Source organism: Lacerta agilis, chromosome 2 (assembly GCF_009819535.1).
Source record: "Lacerta agilis isolate rLacAgi1 chromosome 2, rLacAgi1.pri, whole genome shotgun sequence".
Classification (NCBI taxonomy): domain Eukaryota; kingdom Metazoa; phylum Chordata; class Lepidosauria; order Squamata; family Lacertidae; genus Lacerta; species Lacerta agilis.
Window position 1 is genome coordinate 69,061,131 of NC_046313.1, and position 18,881 is coordinate 69,080,011.

An 18,881-nucleotide genomic window follows, 5' to 3' on the forward strand; every position below is an offset into this window, starting at 1 on the left:
CTGTTTTGGCGGTACTGATTCCCCCCCCCCCCCACACACACACTTTTGCTGCTGAGGCTTCACAGTTTTTGGTTCCATGGCCTATTGAAATTTGCTGTTTTGCTATCACCATTGAAACATTTATTTAAAAAGTAAACTGATGTTTTGATATGTCCTGTTTTATTCTTGCTGTTCTATTTTCTGAATTGCTTTGGGTAATCCCATGAATTTTGTGGGAAAGCAGCATGGAAGTTGTAATAATGATGATAACAAACCACCTTTATGATACTTGTAAGTTGAAAACTACCGGTATATATGCAGAAGCTTCAGTTAGAGGAAATGAAACAGATAATGCATAGTACCACATAAATATAAAATCCCTCTGCTAAACCCGAAAGTCCTCAATGTGATGATTTCTAATCAGAAAAAGTTAAGTAGAAATGCCAGATACCTGCCCATCATCACATAAAGGGTCAGCTTCACCTATCATTATAGCTTAATCTTGTTGGCTTGCTTCAGCAGTAATATAACATTTATTCCTTCATTTAGGAAAGAAGTGATACAGTGGAAAGTCAGACTGAAAATGTACGCCAAACCCCAAGAGGAGAACGAACTGTACACCTTATCAAAGGACTCAGAATACTTTCTGCCCCTCACCCCGTGAGTTGCTTGCATGTGAGCACAATGGATTACAGCTCCCAAAGGAGAATAAAAGGTCACTTCTCTGAAGAACTCAGTGTAGGCAGGAAACTGGGATCCAGACATGTCAGGGAGGAGAGTTTCATTAGTCATGTTAAAAATGATCTCTAATTGCAACCCCTTGCACGGCAGAGATACCAAGAACAAAAAAGGCACTTGGGCTGAATAGCAGTTATCCTTGGAATTTCATAAAATTCCCCAAATCTATGGCTCACAAACATTTGTTTGAATTGTTCTGAATAAAGGATTCATCAGTTGGATACTATGCAAATATTGGAATGTTGTCACACATACCAGTTCCATATTGCTCACTCCCTCTTCCACCAGACACACGAATCAAGGCTAATGCTCCAAGAAGTCACCTTACCTTCAATGCCTGGACTTTCTTGGCCAACAGACTCTCAATGTCCTCTGCTACCTTTTCCACTATTTTCTCTGGGACATTCTCTCTTACATCAAACAGGCTCTTTTTTTCATCGTAGATCTGTTTAAAGATATTAAGATGGGGGGAGAGAAATGGGTATTTTGAGAAACAGCTATATACACACATACGCACCAGTTTTAAGAAAATGTATCTTAGGAACTATAGACTATAAAGTGTTCATACACAGAGCAATTATGCCCAAGACCTGTAAGTACAGTTAGAAATGTTGTGCCTTGCCATGGAGAGAGAGAGAGAGAGAGAGAGAGAGAGAGAGAGAGAGAGAGAGAGAGAGAGAGAGAAATCCACCATATCCCTGTCCCAGAAACAAGGCAAAAAAAGTAAAAAAAAATGAATGGCTGTCAGATGCTCAGATCACTACAGTGGGAGCCATCGTGAATACTGTGGAAGAGAAGACAAATGAAATGATATTTGGCATCCCAATGCTAAAGGTAAATAGACCTCTGACCATTAGGTCCAGTCGCGGACGACTGTGGGTTTGTGGTGCTCATCTCACTTTACTGGCCGAGGGAGCCGGCGTACAGCTTCCGGGTCATGTGGCCAGCATGACTAAGCCGCTTCTGGCAACCCAGAGCAGCACACGAAAATGCCGGTTACCTTCCCGCTGGAGCGGTACCTATTTATCTACTTGCACTTTGTGCTTTCAAACTGCTAGGTTGGCAGGAGCAGGAACCGAGTAATGGGAGCTCACCCCATCACAGGGATTCGAACTGCCGACCTTCTGATCAGCAAGCCCTAGGCTCTGTGGTTTAACCCACAGCGCCACCTGCATCCATCCCAATGCTAAGGCAGCCTTAAATAACCAACCAACCAACCAACCGGCAGGGGGTGGGGTGGGTAGCACTGAAGGTGGAAAGTAATAATTCTCTGAAACAGGAGGTTGTGCCTGAATGCCCAGTTCAGCTTGCTAACCTCCGTGAGATTTCCCACTTTCCCCCCCTCTTTTCTGAATATTCTTTCACTGTCACAGAATGAGCATACCACGCAGTCAGAAGCCTTTGAAACAAGAGTTTCTCATTTTCTTGGGATAGTCAGATTGCCCCCAAGCCTCAATCAGAAAAGCACTTCATGAAATGCCACATATGCCCAACCCACTTGATGAAAACTAGCATACTGCCCTCATCCCTCCCACTGTGCATATAATTTAGTGGGTATGGAGGCTAGCAGCAGATGGTACATGGCTGAAGGTGGTAGGCAGAGTAAGCAGAGCTTAAAACAGACAGAAACAGGTTTGTGTGATAAAAGGCCTGTAAGAAGGGAAGGAAATATTCAGGTAAATAAATAGAAAACAGTGCAGCATTAATCTGTATGGATAGATAGATAGACAGATAGATAGATTACATATAACACAAGAACTGTCATACCCCTTAGGTTATTATTTGATGGTGACTTGAAATATGTTTGGATCAAATTCAGCAATGGGGATGTATTGGCATTTTGCACCAGAGCAACCAACTAATTCAACAACGTAATGGACTCCTCTCACAGTGTTATCACTAAGCTTCAGAATTAAAGCTTCCCTTCACCAACATCAACACCACACACCACTTATACAAATGGTGTAGACAGTGGCCAACAGAAAGGCTGGGAAATAATAGAATCAATAATACATGGTGTGGCAGCAGGATTGTCCTCATTTTTAGACCCAGTTCACTTCAATGCCTTGGACATAGCAAGCGAAACAGATATGTGCAGGAGTTCAGTGTGCATAAAGTAAACCTGATAACTTACAATCTCTACCTGGCAAAATGTGTGTGTGTGTGTGTTTGCTTAGGATAAAATGTGCAGCCAATACACATTGCACTCTACACACAAATGCATCACTGATACATTCCATTCCATCTGTAGAGGTCAGCTTGCCTAGGGGCAGTCAGGCAGAGACAAACCAGGTGAGCGAAATCCCATTTCACAACTGTGCATCTATTCTACAGAGTGTGCTCAGCATGTCAATAGGGCTACTGCTATCAGAATAAAGGAAAGCTTTGAGAATCAATTACAGAAAAAGATTTTTGAAGTTTGCAATCCAAGCTGCTTATGAAGGGCTACAAATGCCCAACATGGCAATGGTTTCTCCCCCCCGCCCCATGTTGTTTATAGCTAGTTGCCCCTTCCGTAAATTTCTTGAAACTGCCTTTGACCTGCTGTGTGAAATGGCTGCTCAGCAAACAGCAAGCTCCATCCTGATAATGTAAAGGTGGCTGGAAGTGAATTGATGTGTCTGAATAACAAACCCTAGTCCTTCTGCATGCCAGACATGTGTGTGTGTGTGTGTGTGTGTGTGTGCGTGCGTGCAAGGTGGGGAAATACTTTGCAGAAGCTGTTAAACAACAGAACTGAACATAACTGATTCTCATAGTCTCTCTTACTTCCTTTCTCTTCCCATGCCCTATTATTCCTTGGGTAAACAACAGCATAACAAAATAATGTGTTTTGAAGGCACACTGGCTCCAGCTGAGCAGCAGCAATTAGGGAAGCAAAAGAAAAGGAGCAATCTTCAAGGAGAAAGCTTCAGATGCAGAGGGCATCCTGACATCAGTATTTTCCTATTATGAAATGGCAAATCTGCTCCCATTGGTTGTAGCTAGCCTTGCCCATGAAAAATGATGAGGGTGTGTTGTGCTTTTATGACATTGTGCCCTAATGCTGTCTGTCTTAAATGGTGAAGTAAGTCTATTAATTCGCTAGGGTTTACTGGAACATTTCAGTAAGGTGACAGTAACCAAATATTGTATGCATTTTTTTTATACAGGGCACGTTAAACTATTATAATAACATACTGGTAGTGGAGTGTGCTCATTATTGCAGAACAGATTGCTCTTGTTAAACAGCCAGCAGTATGGATGCTCATACAGAGAAAACGACGCTTATGTTGCCAGTGACTATTATCACTGAGCTTATCCCTAATCCTTGGCCTTAGTATTACATGCCCCTCTAACTACTGAAAAGTGGAACTGGTAGATATTGTATACTTGGGACTTCCAATAAGCTTTTGACAAAGTCCCTCTCCAATGGCTCCTGAGTAAACTTGGCAGCCAAGGGATAAGACGATGGGTCTTGTAATGGACAGACAACTGGTTAAAGAGCATGAAGCAGAAAGTAGGAATAAATGGACAGTTCTCTCAATGGAGGGGTATTAGAGGTACCAAGAAGGCCAGTTCAACCGGAACTCTACACAAACCCCAAGACCATGTGTTCATTTTTGTTTCACTCTAAGCAAGGAGCGTGGTGTTAGAGAAAGTAATTGGAGGAAGCTAAAGCCAAGTATAAGTGTCGCTTAAGCCAAGTATCATTTATTTGGAAGTTCCTGCTGTAGTTAGGTATTTTCCTACAGTAACCAATATGCATAATGAATCATGTATATGCACGCCTAATTAACCCCCCCCCCAAAAAAACCAGTGACATATCTAATGCAGGTAACGCCTCTAACCTGGCTATTAATTATGCCTTGTGAGCAATGGATTTCCTCCAGAAAGCACAACTCACTCCAATTAAAATATGCACCCTTGTTTGTATGTCTTGAGAATTTCAAGCTTGACCCCTGCAGTGGACACAATATCCCTTAAAGCAGTATTCTTTGACCTTGTGTCCCCAAATGTTGTTGAACTGCAACTCTACTACCCTCATCCAGGCTAGCTCAGGGATGATGGGAGTTGTAGTCCATCAACGTCATCTAGATAGAGTACACTGCCTTGGAAGCATGGTTTGAAAGAAGCCATTTTGGCAAAAGGTTTTACTGTAACAATGCTTGCACCATAATAGTTGCTAAACATGCATAGTGTGGTATAGAAATACTGTATCTTTTGAAAGCCTGGATGAGATTTTTAAATAAATAAATAAATGTCACATCATGAAACCAAGTGCTTTGTCAAGATTGCCTCAGTATGCAATCTTAGCCCAATGTAGCCTCAGTTACAACATAACCAAACTATGCTCCCAACATTGTATGCTTTCAACTGTTCTCTCTCTCTCTCTCTCTCTCTCTCTCTCTCTCTCTCTCTCTCTCTCTCTCTCTGTGTGTGTGTGTGTGTGTGTGTATATATATATATATATATATATATATATATATATATGCATGACAGAAATTATCTTCCTTACAAACACTGGAGACCTCTGCCACAACAGGCAGTGATGCCCATTAGCCTACATGCCTTTAGAATAATCAGACAAGTTAATAAATGATTATTCTATCAACAGCTATTAGCCAAATGGATAGCTAAATGGAGCCTCCATATTCAGAAGTACTGTATCTGGTTACCATATGCTGAGAGCCAACTATCAGGGAAGGCCATCAACCCCATGCCCATCTCGTGGTTGCCCCATAACTGTACATAGTGTTCTTACATTTCATCAGCTGATGCTTGTATCTCATAGTGTGATCACAAGCATAGTGCCATCTATATTACACTAACAGGATGTCAGGTTCTGTGTAACATCAGAGATAATCAAGCAGGCAGTGGCAAGAATGACAGGAGGCTTCATTGCCAGCGTAGCAGAACAGTTTCTGCTGCTGGTAGCCTGTTATGTGGAAATCACCACATACCAATGTAGTGGCAAATTGGGGAGTGATGCAGCTAGAGCTGGGCCACAGCCAGCATCCCCCCCATGAGCAAACAGCAGCAAATGAAGGGGACAGTGGCAAAAAGGTCAGCAAGGATATGCCAGTGCCCATTGGGGCTGATAGTGGTTACTGCAGAATCCTTATTCTTAAAAGTATTACCGGTATATATATATATATATATATATATATATATATATATATATATATATATATATATAGAGGCAGGGGGTGGGGAGACAACTGGCCATGCATATAAATGATCACAGATGCTCACTTTTTATTTTTAATATAAAGATGCACTATATTTTTAATACAGCAAATGGTGCTTATTCCCAAGTAAATACAGTATGCTTGCCACCAGGGCAGCAGAAGCAAACCACTTTTATTCCTGCAGCTATGATGGTGCTATAAATTAAGTGAGTATAAAATGCAAAACTTCACATGCTCAGAGTGTTGTTGTTGTTTTAACACAGAACTGGCAAACTGTATGGTTTTTGTGTTTTTGTTTTTTACTCTGACATATTAGGGATGCAAAAGCAGTTAGTTGTAAAGCATGGAATGGTGGTGGAAATGAAGTAATGCATAAGATTGCCTAAAGGGGGTACCCAAGAGACTAGGAAGTTGAAGGTGTAAAACTACCTTGAATTCAGCACAACTGAGATGGAGACTGAGACAGATGCAGGTGGGGAGGAATTAGGAAAGAAGTAGCTATTTGGAAGGGGGCAACAACAACAGGAATGGGAAATAAGCAAACACTTGCATTCTGGAGAACAAATGCTGAAGAAGAGACAAAACGGTGGCAGATTTAGGCTGCTACTGTCTAGCCTGTGTTGCCTGGAAAATGCATATCCCCTTTCTTGCATCATGTGACATCAGTCCAAGCTGCAGCAGCATTGCAAGTCTTCCCACAGCCTCAGTCATGCCAGTCCAAGATGCTGGTTGCTCTCCGCTCTCAGAGGGGAGTATAAGCCAATTTTAGACAGGATGCACATGATTCAGGGAGCAAAATACTGCCACGTAAACAGGCCTGGAGAATGAACCTACTGCCACTGCACCCTGTAGTAGTACATCCTTTAAATAAGAAACCTGATCCTGGAGAGCTGGAATGCTCATGAGAGATTAAAAGAAAAGATGGGGGGAGGCTGACATTAAAGAAAACGCTTTCTTCTCACTCACCTTGCAAGCAGTTTTCCTCCTGCCTACTGAACAATAAAAAGACTATTCTAGCAGTTCTTTGCAAAATAAATGAGAGAGAGAGAGTATGGAGAGAAGTGTACAGTTAAACTGATCCTCAGGGACAAGAAACCCAATGAACAAAAAATCATGCTGCCTTAATGAAACACTGTATAAAGCCATAACAGGAGAAAGAGAGGATGCTAGGAGTTTAGCTTACCTAAAGCAAATGTGCTTTTTCCTATACAAATCCATGTTCTTACCTTTTACTACCTCTCAGTATTCCTGCCCGAAGAACTGCCTGAAGCAAGTTAATAAGAGTTGTCATTTCTATCCTGAGGGATGGGAGGAAAGGACCACCGCTCATTTACATATGTATCTGAATATATACAAATGAGCATTTCCTCACTTCTTACCATAGGGCTGACCTGAAAGCACCAGCCAGGTTACAAAAGATGCAGCTAGGCCAATTTAAAATGTCACCAGATGACAATCCTATGACAAGCAAGCACTGCTTGTGCATATCAAAATGACAGCTACCAATACCTGAACTAATTAGTTTGAATAATTATTAAACGTTTTGTTCAGCCCTAACATTGGGCTAGGTGCCAGAGCCAGAAGAGAGGCGGTGATGTTCCAGCCACATGGCTCTGCCATCTAAATAACTTTTTAAAAAGAGAGAAAAGAGGACAGGATTTGAGAAGGGGACAATAGGGAGCAGCAGAGGAAGGGTTAATGATAAGCTGGCAGTGCAGAACAATGTTGTTGGCGAGGAAGAGAGATTCTGTGAAAAATGATATTTAGAATCAAACAACAAGGTAGTTTGGTTACTGAGGCTCTACTGTATGTAAAGAAACAATGGATACTAGGAGTGGAAGAAATGAGGGGAAAGAGTCAATCATCATGTCAAGAGGAGGAATCTGGGGAGATGAGAATTAAGGACACAATGTTGAGATGTTAAGATTTGGATCCCGTACATAATGAACCTGACACGCCTCCAGCATTAATGAATCTGGATGGCTGCTTACAAAGGTAGAGATAAACACGAACTATCTTCCAACCACACCATTACCAATATACACACCTGTGTGGGTTTTTTTTAAATATAGAACAAAATATGTTCTAATTCTTCAAGTACTACTCCTTAGCCAAAATGGTAGCATCCATGCATAAGACAGAAATTATTGGAATGCTTGGGCAACTCCAATGTTTGCAGAAATAATAATAATAAAACCTTCTTACTGTTTTCTCCCCCTCCATACACATGCCCAAAAAACTGCCTGATGCAAGTTAATAAGACATGTCATTTCTTCTAGGGGGGAGGGGGGAGAGACTCAAAACCAGCCAAAGGAGGACTAAGAATGCTCAGTGGCCACACAATGCCAACTGATAGCTGGAAGAGGAAAAGTGGAAAACCACATGGGAGGGGAATGGAATGGAGTATCTTAAAAGGCAGCCTGAGTGGCTGGCTGGAATCCTGAACTCTAAAGTGGGAGGTTTTGCTGCAGATCCCATTGTATATATGTTGGCTCTAGTGATAAAAAAAAGAAGTTGCTTAAGCCTCTTGGCCATTCACAGAATTAGATCATTTTGTTTCATATCTATTTCTTTGAAGACTTTATTCTTCTGGGCTGAGAAATCATATATCTATATAGTAAACAAAGCATCCTCATGGGAGACTTTACTGTGTTTTTGGCCTCCAACCAACATGTGCATTCCTCTGATGCTCTGCGATATTCATAAACACATGCATCACTTCATTTCAGCATCAGCAAGAGGACATAAATTAACAATGAGTATCCACCAGTCTTCATGGCCCTTCACTGGCAATCACTAAGCTCTATCCAGCTGCCACAATCTCCTAAACTTTAAAGATATATTTAGGTGGAATACAGCCACATCCAGAATGGATTGAACATCACCACCTTGACAATATGAACCACCTATCAACAGCGCTTCCATCTTGTCAGAATTGAGCTTCAGTTTGTTAGCAATTCTGCAGTCTCTTCAGGATCTCATATAAAAGAGAGGTGCCAAGTGCTATCTACATATCAGTGACAGCCAGTGAGAGCCAGTGTGGTGTGGTGGTTAAGAGCGGTAGACTCGTAACCTGGTGAACCGGGTTCGTGTCTCCGCTCCTCCACATGCAGCTGCTGGGTGACCTTGGGCTAGTCACACTTCTCTGAAGTCTCTCAGCCCCACTCACCTCACAGAGTGTTTGTTGTGGGGGAGGAAGGGAAAGGAGAATGTTAGCTGCTTTGAGACTCCTTCGGGTAGTGATAAAGTGGGATATCAAATCCAAACTCTTCTTCTTCTCTTCTTCCTAACCTTGCTCATTAATTTCATGTAGATGTTATGAAGCAGTGCCCACCCATGTGATCTTAATTCCATGGGGTCCAAATATCATGATGCCAAACTATAGCCCTCTGCCCCTGCTCCCAACACCACCATCTAGAATCAGTCTTTTTTTCAGAAGAACTGTCAAAACCAGAAGGACCTCATGATTGATGACATCAAAAGCTGCCGATTCAGAATAGGGTTAATTCAGGCATAGGCAAACCTGGCCCTCCAGATGTTCTGGGGCTACAGCTGCCATCATCCCTAGCTAACAGGACCAGTGGTCAGGGATGATGGGAGCTGTAGTCCCAAAACATCTGGAGGGCCAGGTTTGCCTATGCCTGGGCTAATTTATTGATTTTATGATACCTTATTTCATTTGTCTTCCCTTTTAATGAGTAAGTAAACCAAGCAATTTAATTAGTGCAATAAATATTTGCATTGTGTCACTGATGATACTGCTAGTAATGTTCATCCCTTTAGTGTGGATATTCAACTATTGGTCAGTGACAAATTGGACACACAATGTGTGCATCTATTCCCACATTGCTTGCACTATTCATAATATATATATAAAAATCTGTGCAGACATAGATTCAACATGCCGTAAATTGTAGCAGTCTGAAAGGCAATTCATCATGCTTCATAAAAAGTGTGTGGATGGAAATTCTACAAATGGTACACTTAGTAATGTTATTATTATTATTGCACCTAAAAGTATATCAGGCACATCACAACTGTCACTGGTGAGCAGCTCTCGTCATTTCCTCATTATCTCCAAGCAGCCCTCGCTTCTTTGTCAACACTCTTTGGTTCAAATTGCGAGATTTGCTAGTTTCCTCTATGTGAAATAACACCAGAATGATAAACACGTTTATTTAAAAGAAAATGTCATATTGATGAGTAGATGAGAGCTTTGTGAAGGCATTTATTTATTTAAATTTGTATACCACCTGTCATCTGAAGATCTCAGGGTGTTTCACAGCATAAAAATACATTAGATCAAGACACAAAATACTTAATAAAAACAATAATAAAACAAACCAATAACCCTCCTACAAACAATGAAGGTGCCAGGGAGACCACTCCACAAACAGGGAGCCACTGCAGAAAAAGCCCATTCTCGGGTTGCCACCTGCCGGATCTTACATGGAAGGGGCACACAAAGAAGGGCTCTGATGACGATCACAGGATCCATGTAGGTTCATATGGGGAGAGGCAATCCTGGAGGTATTGTAGTCCTGAGCCATTCAAGGCTTTAAAGGTCAAAACCAGCACTGTGTATTGGGCCTGCAAACTAACTGGCAGCCAGTGAAGTCAAGCCAAGAGAAGTGTTATATGCTTAAACCATCTTGCCGTGGGGATCAACCTGGCCGCTGAAATCAGCACTAGCTGAAGTTTCCGAACCATCTTCAGAGGCAGCCCTACATATAACATGTTGCAGCAATCTAGCCTAGAGGTTACCATAGCAACTGCCCCCAGCTCAAGGAGAGGAGTCTCCCTCTGAAATTATGACATGCATTCCACAAGTCTGGGGGAGGTGAGAGAACACCCGCCCTCCAGCAAGTAAGCATAGTGCAAGCAGGTTCCACGTGATCAAGGCCACAAGTAGTAAACTGAGTGGGTGTATTCCTTTCTAGAAGGGACACGGGTGGCACTGTGGGTTAAACCACAGAGCCTAGGGCAGGGGTAGGCAACCTAAGGCCCGGGGGCCAGATGCGGCCCATTCACCTTCTCAGTCCGGCCCACGGATGGTCCAGGAATCAGTGTGTTTTTACATGAGTAGAATGTGTCCTTTTATTTAAAATGCATCTCTGGGTTATTTGTGGGGCCTAGGAATTCGTTCATTTCCCACCCCCCACCGCCCCCCAAAAAATACAGTCCGGCCCACCACATGGTCTGAGGGACGGTGAACCGGCCCACAGCTAAAAAAGGTTGCTGACCCCTGGCCTAGGGCTTGCCGATCAGAAGGTTGGGGGTTTGAATCCCTGCAACGGGGTGAGCTCCCGTTGCTTGGTCCCTGCTCCTGCCAATCTAGCAGTTCGAAAGCACAAAGTGCAAGTAGATAAATAGGTAATGCTCCAGCGGGAAGGTAAACGGCATTTCCGTGTGCTGCTCTGGTTCACCAGGAGCCATGCTGGCCACGTGACCCGGAAGCTGTATGCCGGCTCCCTCAGCCAGTAAAGTGAGATGAGCACCGCAACCCCAGAGTCGTCCGCGACTGGACCTAATGGTCAGGGGTCCCTTTACCTTTACCTTTATTCCTTTCTAGACTTTGTTTGGAGGCACTCCCAAATTACCCAGTACATGACTAAGTTTTGATCAGAGCTTAAATTAAAAACCCAAAGCCACCACTGAATTCCACACATTTAACAGTGTTCCAAAATAATGCATTTCAAAAACCATTGTAAAAAGGAGGGTTATGAAACTGAAAAAATAAATGAGCTTTGGAGACTACTATACTATATACTATATTAGTTAAGTACCATTTTCCTAATCCATTCATTTTATTCTGGAGGTTGGTGGCTGACTACAAAGGGTTATCTGATAAAGTGACAAAAAGCACTAATGTAACCCAAGCTGCAAAGTAAAATTACCTGAAAGCAAATAAAAATCTATGAAGGAAATGAACTTTGTGCACTTGGCACAGGGTGGAAAGCAAATACATGAATTTACAAGTGCAATTTCATTTCCTGTGTGCTATAGATCATGAAATAGCCAGAAAGAGTAGAGGTCTACTTAGATTACAAAAATTATGTGTAACGTGTGTACAGCTATAAGAGGTATTCATGACAGATTTGGCATTAAAATGAAGGAATAGATCACATGCAAAAGGGATGTGAGATTCCAGAGCTGGAATGGTAAGGACTAGGACGGGTGCTTTCCCCAAAAAAGATTTAGTTGACTACAATTCGAGAGGTTGTGACAACATACTACATGGCAGCAATGAGCTGGGAATATGCTGCAGTTATTATCTAAATATGAAGTTGCCTTACTGAGTCACCCCACAGGTGTAGTTAGCCCAACATTGACCATTCTTACTCTGCAGCTCACCATGGTCTCGGAGGCAGGTACAGGAGGGACTGTAACTTTCCCATGGTAGTTTTGTAATGAGATTAGGTACTCCCTCAAAGTTTCGCCCCGCAAATACTACTACACAATAAGTGCAGGTGGCTATGCAAAATGTGAAAACTATGCAAAAAGGCTTGGGTATGTATCCTGTTGTGCAGGAGCTAAATATAAGGTGGTCATTAAGAATTTGCTATATAGTTAACTTTCAGTACAATAGCAGCAAGTCCATTTGTGTTTCACAGGCTAAATGAGTACACAGTTGCTACCAAGGCTTTGGTTTATGGTTGGCATTGGGGGAAAGTAGGGTTCTTGTGCCTTTAACAGCTGTGTGTCAGGCAGAAATGCAACAGAGGTTAAGTCTTTTCTAGTAAGGAAATAAAATTATGGGTAAGTTTACCTCTTCACATTCTGTCTGTCCGATATTTTATTACATGTGTGACCACTGACTTACTTCTTGAAATCTCCAATCCACTTGCAAAATATGACACAAATTTGCATATGACACAAAGCTTATGCTGGTTTTTTTTTAATGCAAATCTGTGTCATATTTTTGCAAGTGGGGTTAAAACCACATATATTGAACTGGGCCCTGAAAATGTTGTTGGCATGCATGCTCCCTCCCAGCCTAGTAAGATCCTTTAACTAACTGGAGAGAGCCAGGAATGAACCCTGGACCTCATGCATACAAAACATGTATTCTACCACTGAGATATGACCTCTCCAGGAATGTGATATGTTTTAATTATGAGAAGGCTCAAAACATATAAATTCGGTGCTGGATTCAAAACACCTGATGCTGACATTTAGAAATTAAAAATAGTTCCCAACCTCTGATTATATGAACTAGAACTTGTCTTTTTGCTCTTACTGCCCCCATATAAAAGTGCCTACCTTCTTATATCCACAAGCACTGAGCACATATTAATGCAACAAAAGATGTAACTTTACATCAGAGGCAAATTTCAAGCAGGCTCCCCAGAATATTCAGTGAAAGGGTCTCTTTGCTGCTTCAGTGATGTGCTATTTAAATGTACATGCTGCTTAAAGCACAGCCTCCCAGTGCAGTGCCAGTACAGCTGCCACATTCCAGCTCCTACAGCATACCAAGAGAGAGACCCTTCAAACTAAAGAAAAAAGAATATACAGTGGAACATGAAAATCACATTTCCCATCAGCATGTTCATACCTCAATCAGGCTTTCATTGCACAAAAGGCTATTATGTAGGAAAAGTCAGTTTTCCTTTTCACAGAGTACTGGAACATGGGATTACGATGGGTCTGAGGAGAGCTCATCCTAGCTAGTTTAAAAAAAAAACATAAAAGTGGGCCTGTGTGGCATAAACAGAAACTCCCTCCCATTATGTATCAAGACAGGTGCTGTCACTATTATTTTTCAAGCTTCTACTGAAGTCAATTCAGCAAACTTGTTTAGCAGAGATTTTTATCCCAGTCTTTACTGAGCTTAAAATGATGGATAGATGGATAGATAGATAGATAGATACCCGGTAGATAGATCGATCACTTTGGGATGCTTTATGGGAAGTGATTTATAAACATATTTAAAAAATAACAAATGGGTATAAAATAAGAGAACCCCATGAATCTATTTTATTTGTTTGTATATTATTTATTTTAGGCTGTATTTTTGTTTTAATGGATATTGTCTTTATATTGTACATGCTACACACCTCTTAAGACATTTTAAAAATATATTAAATGGTTTAGACAAGCCTATGAATGCATGAATGAATGAATGAATGAGCATAGATAGCTTGGAAGCCATAGAACTGCATTATCTTTGTCACATTGTTGGTATTCCAAGTGTCTTGATCTCCACAGTTTGCAAAACATAGGAGAGCCAGAGGACACCTCTTCCTGACTATGTCTTTCCTCTCAGCATCCACAGCTCAACACAGACCCAGTTTTCCTCAATCCCCATTCCCAGGTCAAGGGCTTCCCGATCGGTTCAGCATGTTGAGTCAAGAAGGTTCCAGGCCTCAAAAGAATAGAATTGTACTGCAGAGTTGGAAGGACACCCAAGGGTAATCTAGTCCAACCCCCTGGAATGCAGGAATCTCAACATGCATTCCCGCATCTACTTTGAAAGCATACTGGACTCTGCTTAGCTTTGCAAATGTGTTGAGCTTTCCAAATGTTCTAGCAAACAGTTTTATTGCCAAAATAATAATAATAATAATAATAATAATAATAATAATAATAAATCCTTCCAGTAGCACCTTAGAGACCAACTAAGTTTGTTCTTGGTTTGAGCTTTCGTGTGCATGCACACTTCTTCAGATACACTGAAACAGAATCTGAAGAAGTGTGCATGCACAGGAAAGCTCATACCAAGAACAAACTTAGTTGGTCTCTAAGGTGCTACTGGAAGGAATTTTTTTGTTTGTTTGTTTTGACTATGGCAGAGCAACACGGCTACCTACCTGTAACTAGTTTTATTGCTATACCACATATGATGAAATGAGACTTTGAAGAGCCTGAGAAAGTTCTCTTGCATATGAAGACATTTTTGTAATTCTCACAGTTGTCCCCCACCACTCCCCCCCTAGAAAATAATGAGCAAGATCTGCAGAAAAAGGTGAAATGTTATAAGTTCGTTCATATAGAAATACAGACACATAATACTGGTTGATGCTCTTATGATCTCCATGAATCGTGCCAAGGGGGGGGGGGAGGAACGATAGGTGTGGTAATGGAATGAGTAACAAATTCACCTTGGCTCTAAATGCATCCACTGTGAACACTATCAATTTTTTAAACAGTTCAAAAGGGAGAAAAATTAATTATCTTCGTTTTTAATTGCAGCATAGACTTCTTTCTTAGCGTTTCCCACAATATGCTATCGTTCCCCCTGACGATATGCATAAACCCTGACCTGCAGTTCTTCCTGCTACTGTAGTAAATATTGGGCTTTCCTGTTCCTCAAAACACCGGCAGAAGTTTTTTTTAACACTGACATATGACAAATTCTATTTCAGTTCTGCACCTGTGAATTACCATTACAACATGTTGAAATTGCTACACTTATTTCACTTATGCTTTGCCAGACTCCAAAAGCAAATGTTAGCAGCCCAGGGGGTCACATGTATCAGAAAGCCAGGATTTGTGGATTATTATTTCTGAGCTTGACACTGTTCTTTGCCAGCTCATGACCTCTATATAGGTCAATTTCCTCATTTTGGAAATGAGCATAAAGTGATTATCCTTCCTAAAGTGTCATTATCATTAGAGTCGCATCCCCCCTCACCCCACAAGAAAGAAGTCAAAAGACACTGCAGTCCCATGCAGACCTCCCTGGGAGTAAGCTTCCTTGTATGTACTTGCCTCTGAGCAAACATGCCCATAATTTATCTGCGCATGTGCTGTTAATATTCTGGTGTAAATCTCTAGAGCTATAAGGATGAAGCCTAAGCACTTAAGTTACAATAAGCATTATAAAATACGCTCATGTGTTCTAAGCAGGACACCCACACACCAGATTTCTTTAATTATCTAATCCAATTAAACATGTATCTAGCGCTTCTGCTCCAGTACTGTATAGAACAGAATCTAAAGCAATGGAGAGTAATGTTGCTTAAGGTTGCAGATGTGGAAGAACCCCATACCCATGTTTTGGCATTACTCTCCCACAGTTCTAGAACGAAGTTAATTACTGGCAGAAATTAATCCTTTCTGGCAGCATGCTGCTTGTCTCCAATTTCATCCTTTATTGCCCTGATCTGAGAAATGTGTGACATGGACCTTCTTAGCTTAATACTTTATCAAAAAGAAAAGAAAAGAAGAAGCACAGAGAACAATAGATCCATATGTCAGCTCATCCTATACGATCGCTGAAGGACGCAAATACATGTATACATATATAGTCACAGACATACATATGTTGTCGTCCAAACATATAGAGGGCAATGGATTGGCAAAGGCTGGCAGTTTTAAAGGAATCTATGGTTCTTTGTTCTTTATACAGCATATTTTTTAAATAAAAAAAATCAATGTGCAAATAGGGTTTTAAAAACCACATTTCCTTAAAATCAATGTTAAAAACTAAGGAAATACGAAAGCACTAAAAGATCAGTCTACAGGTGAATGCAATTGAGAAAGAGAATAATTATGTTGTCCCCATCTTCAAAAAGAGGAAAAAGAAGACCCAGGTAACTACTGACCGGTGAGCTTGACATCGATAGCAGGAAAGGTCCTAGAACAGTTAATTCAACAGTTGGTCTGTAAACACTTAGAAAGGGATACTGTGATTACTAAGACCCAGCATGGGTTTCTCAAAAACAAGTCATATCTGATTAATCTCATTTCTTTATATATATATATATATATATATATATATATATATATATATATATATATATATATAGTTACAAGGTGGGTGGATCAAGGGAATGCTCTGGATGTAGTATATCTTGATTTCAGTAAGGCTTTTGACAAGGTCTCCCATGATATTCTTGAGGAGAAGCTGATAAAATGTGGGCTGGACAAGGTAACTATCAGGTGGATTTATAGCTGGTTTACTGACCGAACCCGAAGGGTGCTCACTAATTGTTCCTCGTCATCCTGGAAAAAACTGACAAGTGGGGTGCTGCTGGGTTCTTTCCTGAGCCTGTTGTGGTTCAATGTCTTTATAAACAACTTGTATGAAGGTATTAAGGGGATGCTCATCAAATTTGCAAACGATATCAAACTGGGCAGCGTGGCCAATGCCACTGAAGACAGAATCAGGATTCAAGATGATTGGATTACTGGGCCCAAACAAATAAAATGAATTTCAGTAGGGACAAATGTAAGGTTCTACACTTAGACAGGAAGAAACAGCTGCACAAAAAATAAGATAAAGGAAACCTGGCTTACTAGCAGTACATGTGAAAAGGACTTGGGGGTCTTAGCAGACCACAGGCTTAACATAAGTCTACAATGTCATGTAGTACCAAAAAAATAGCTAATGCTATTCTAGGCTCTATCGACAGCAGTATAGTATCCAGATCAAGGGAAGTAATAGTACCACTCTATTCTGCCTTAGTCAGACCACATCTGGATGCCACAATTTAAGAAGGATATTGACAAGCTGGAACATGTGCAGAAGAGGGTGACCAAGAGGATCAAGGGTATGGGAGCCAAACCTCATGAGGAGTGGTTGAGGGAGTTGAGTATGTTTATATGAGTATGGAAAAGAGGAAACTGAGAGAAGATTGATAGCCATCTTCAAATATCTCAAGGGCTGTCATTGTGGAGGGTAGGACTTGAACCAATAGTGATTCAAATGAGATTCCGACTAAACATCAGGAAAAGCTTTCTGACAGTAAGAGCTGTTCAACTGTGGAACGGACTCCCTCAAAAGGTTGTGGACTCTGCTTCATTGGAGGTTTTAAAGCAGATGTTGAATGGCCATCTGTCGTGAATGCTTTAGTTGAGGATCCTGAATTGCAGGGGTGGACTAGATTACCCTTGGTGTCCCTCCAACTCTACAGTTCTATGGTTCTGGTGATTAACATATAATCCCTCCCTCAGTTTCACTGCACACCACAAGCTCTGATCCTTTAAATTTAACAGGACATTTACATGCCACAGGGCAACATAGATAACCTGGACTACTTTAGAGAAAGGTAAGGTGGCCTTACGTTTAGAGAAAGGCAAGGTAAGAGGGACACGGGTGGCACTGTGGGTTAAACCACAGAGCCTAGGGCTTGCCGATTAGAAGGTCGGCGGTTCGAATCCCTGTGATGGGGTGAACTCCCGTTGCTCGGTCCCTGCTCCTGCCAACCTAGCAGTTCGAAAACATGAAGTGCAAGTAGATAAATAGGTACCACTCCAGCAGGAAGGTAAACGGCATTTCCATGCGCTGCTCTGGTTCGCCAGAAGTGGCTTAGTCATGCGGCCACATGACCCGGAAGCTGTACACCGGCTCCCTCGGCCAGTAACGCGAGATGAGCGCCGCAACCCCAGAGTCGGACACGACTGGACCTAATGGTCAGGGGTCCCTTTACCTTTACCTTTAAGGTGGCCAGGAGCTATGGTGATGAAACCTACAAAAATAAAATTGGTGGTGGTGATGGTGGTGGGGTGACAGATGGACTAAAAATGTGCTTCAGCGTTTTCTGCAGTTTAACAAAGCAGAGATAATGCAGCCAAATTCCTGTGTTATGCTCCTATCTCCTCGAAAGCATGATATGCATAGATTAGCTGCATTCCAAGCAAGAGTACATACTGTGAGCTTTTTGCTGTTATCGTTAATGCTGAAAGGAAATAATGTAGAGAGGAGCGTCAGAGGGAGCATTATTTGAAAAGAAATAATGTAGAGAGGAGCGTCAGAAATTCAAATGCTTAAGAAGCACTAGAGGAGATGAAATCTGCTTCCTTCTAGTTTGTAGCTGCAAAGAAAGAAATAGCACCATGCTTTGTATTAAATTTATTATTATTATTTTACCTGTTTTCCTCCCCATCACTGGGTTACCGCTGGATATTAGCAATATATTACAGCTTTGGGACAATTTGGCTGAGGTCTTTGGGCAGCAACCATTCGTCCAAGTTTTTCCCTTCAGCATGGCCTCTGCTGACATAAACTGGACAATTATTTAATTGCATCTCAGTCCTTGACCCTGA

General features: G+C 41.5%; 1 protein-coding gene across 3 annotated transcripts in view; it reads right to left on the reverse strand.

The window, feature by feature from the left end:
- Nucleotides 1–18,881, reverse strand: part of CACNA2D2 (calcium voltage-gated channel auxiliary subunit alpha2delta 2) — a 523,930-nt gene that overhangs the window by 403,318 nt on the left and 101,731 nt on the right. For all 3 annotated transcript variants that reach the window (XM_033140620.1, XM_033140619.1, XM_033140617.1), the window contains exon 3: nt 1,046–1,162. In XM_033140620.1, the coding sequence (XP_032996511.1) occupies nt 1,046–1,162 (117 nt within the window). The remainder of the gene's footprint in view (nt 1–1,045; nt 1,163–18,881) is intronic.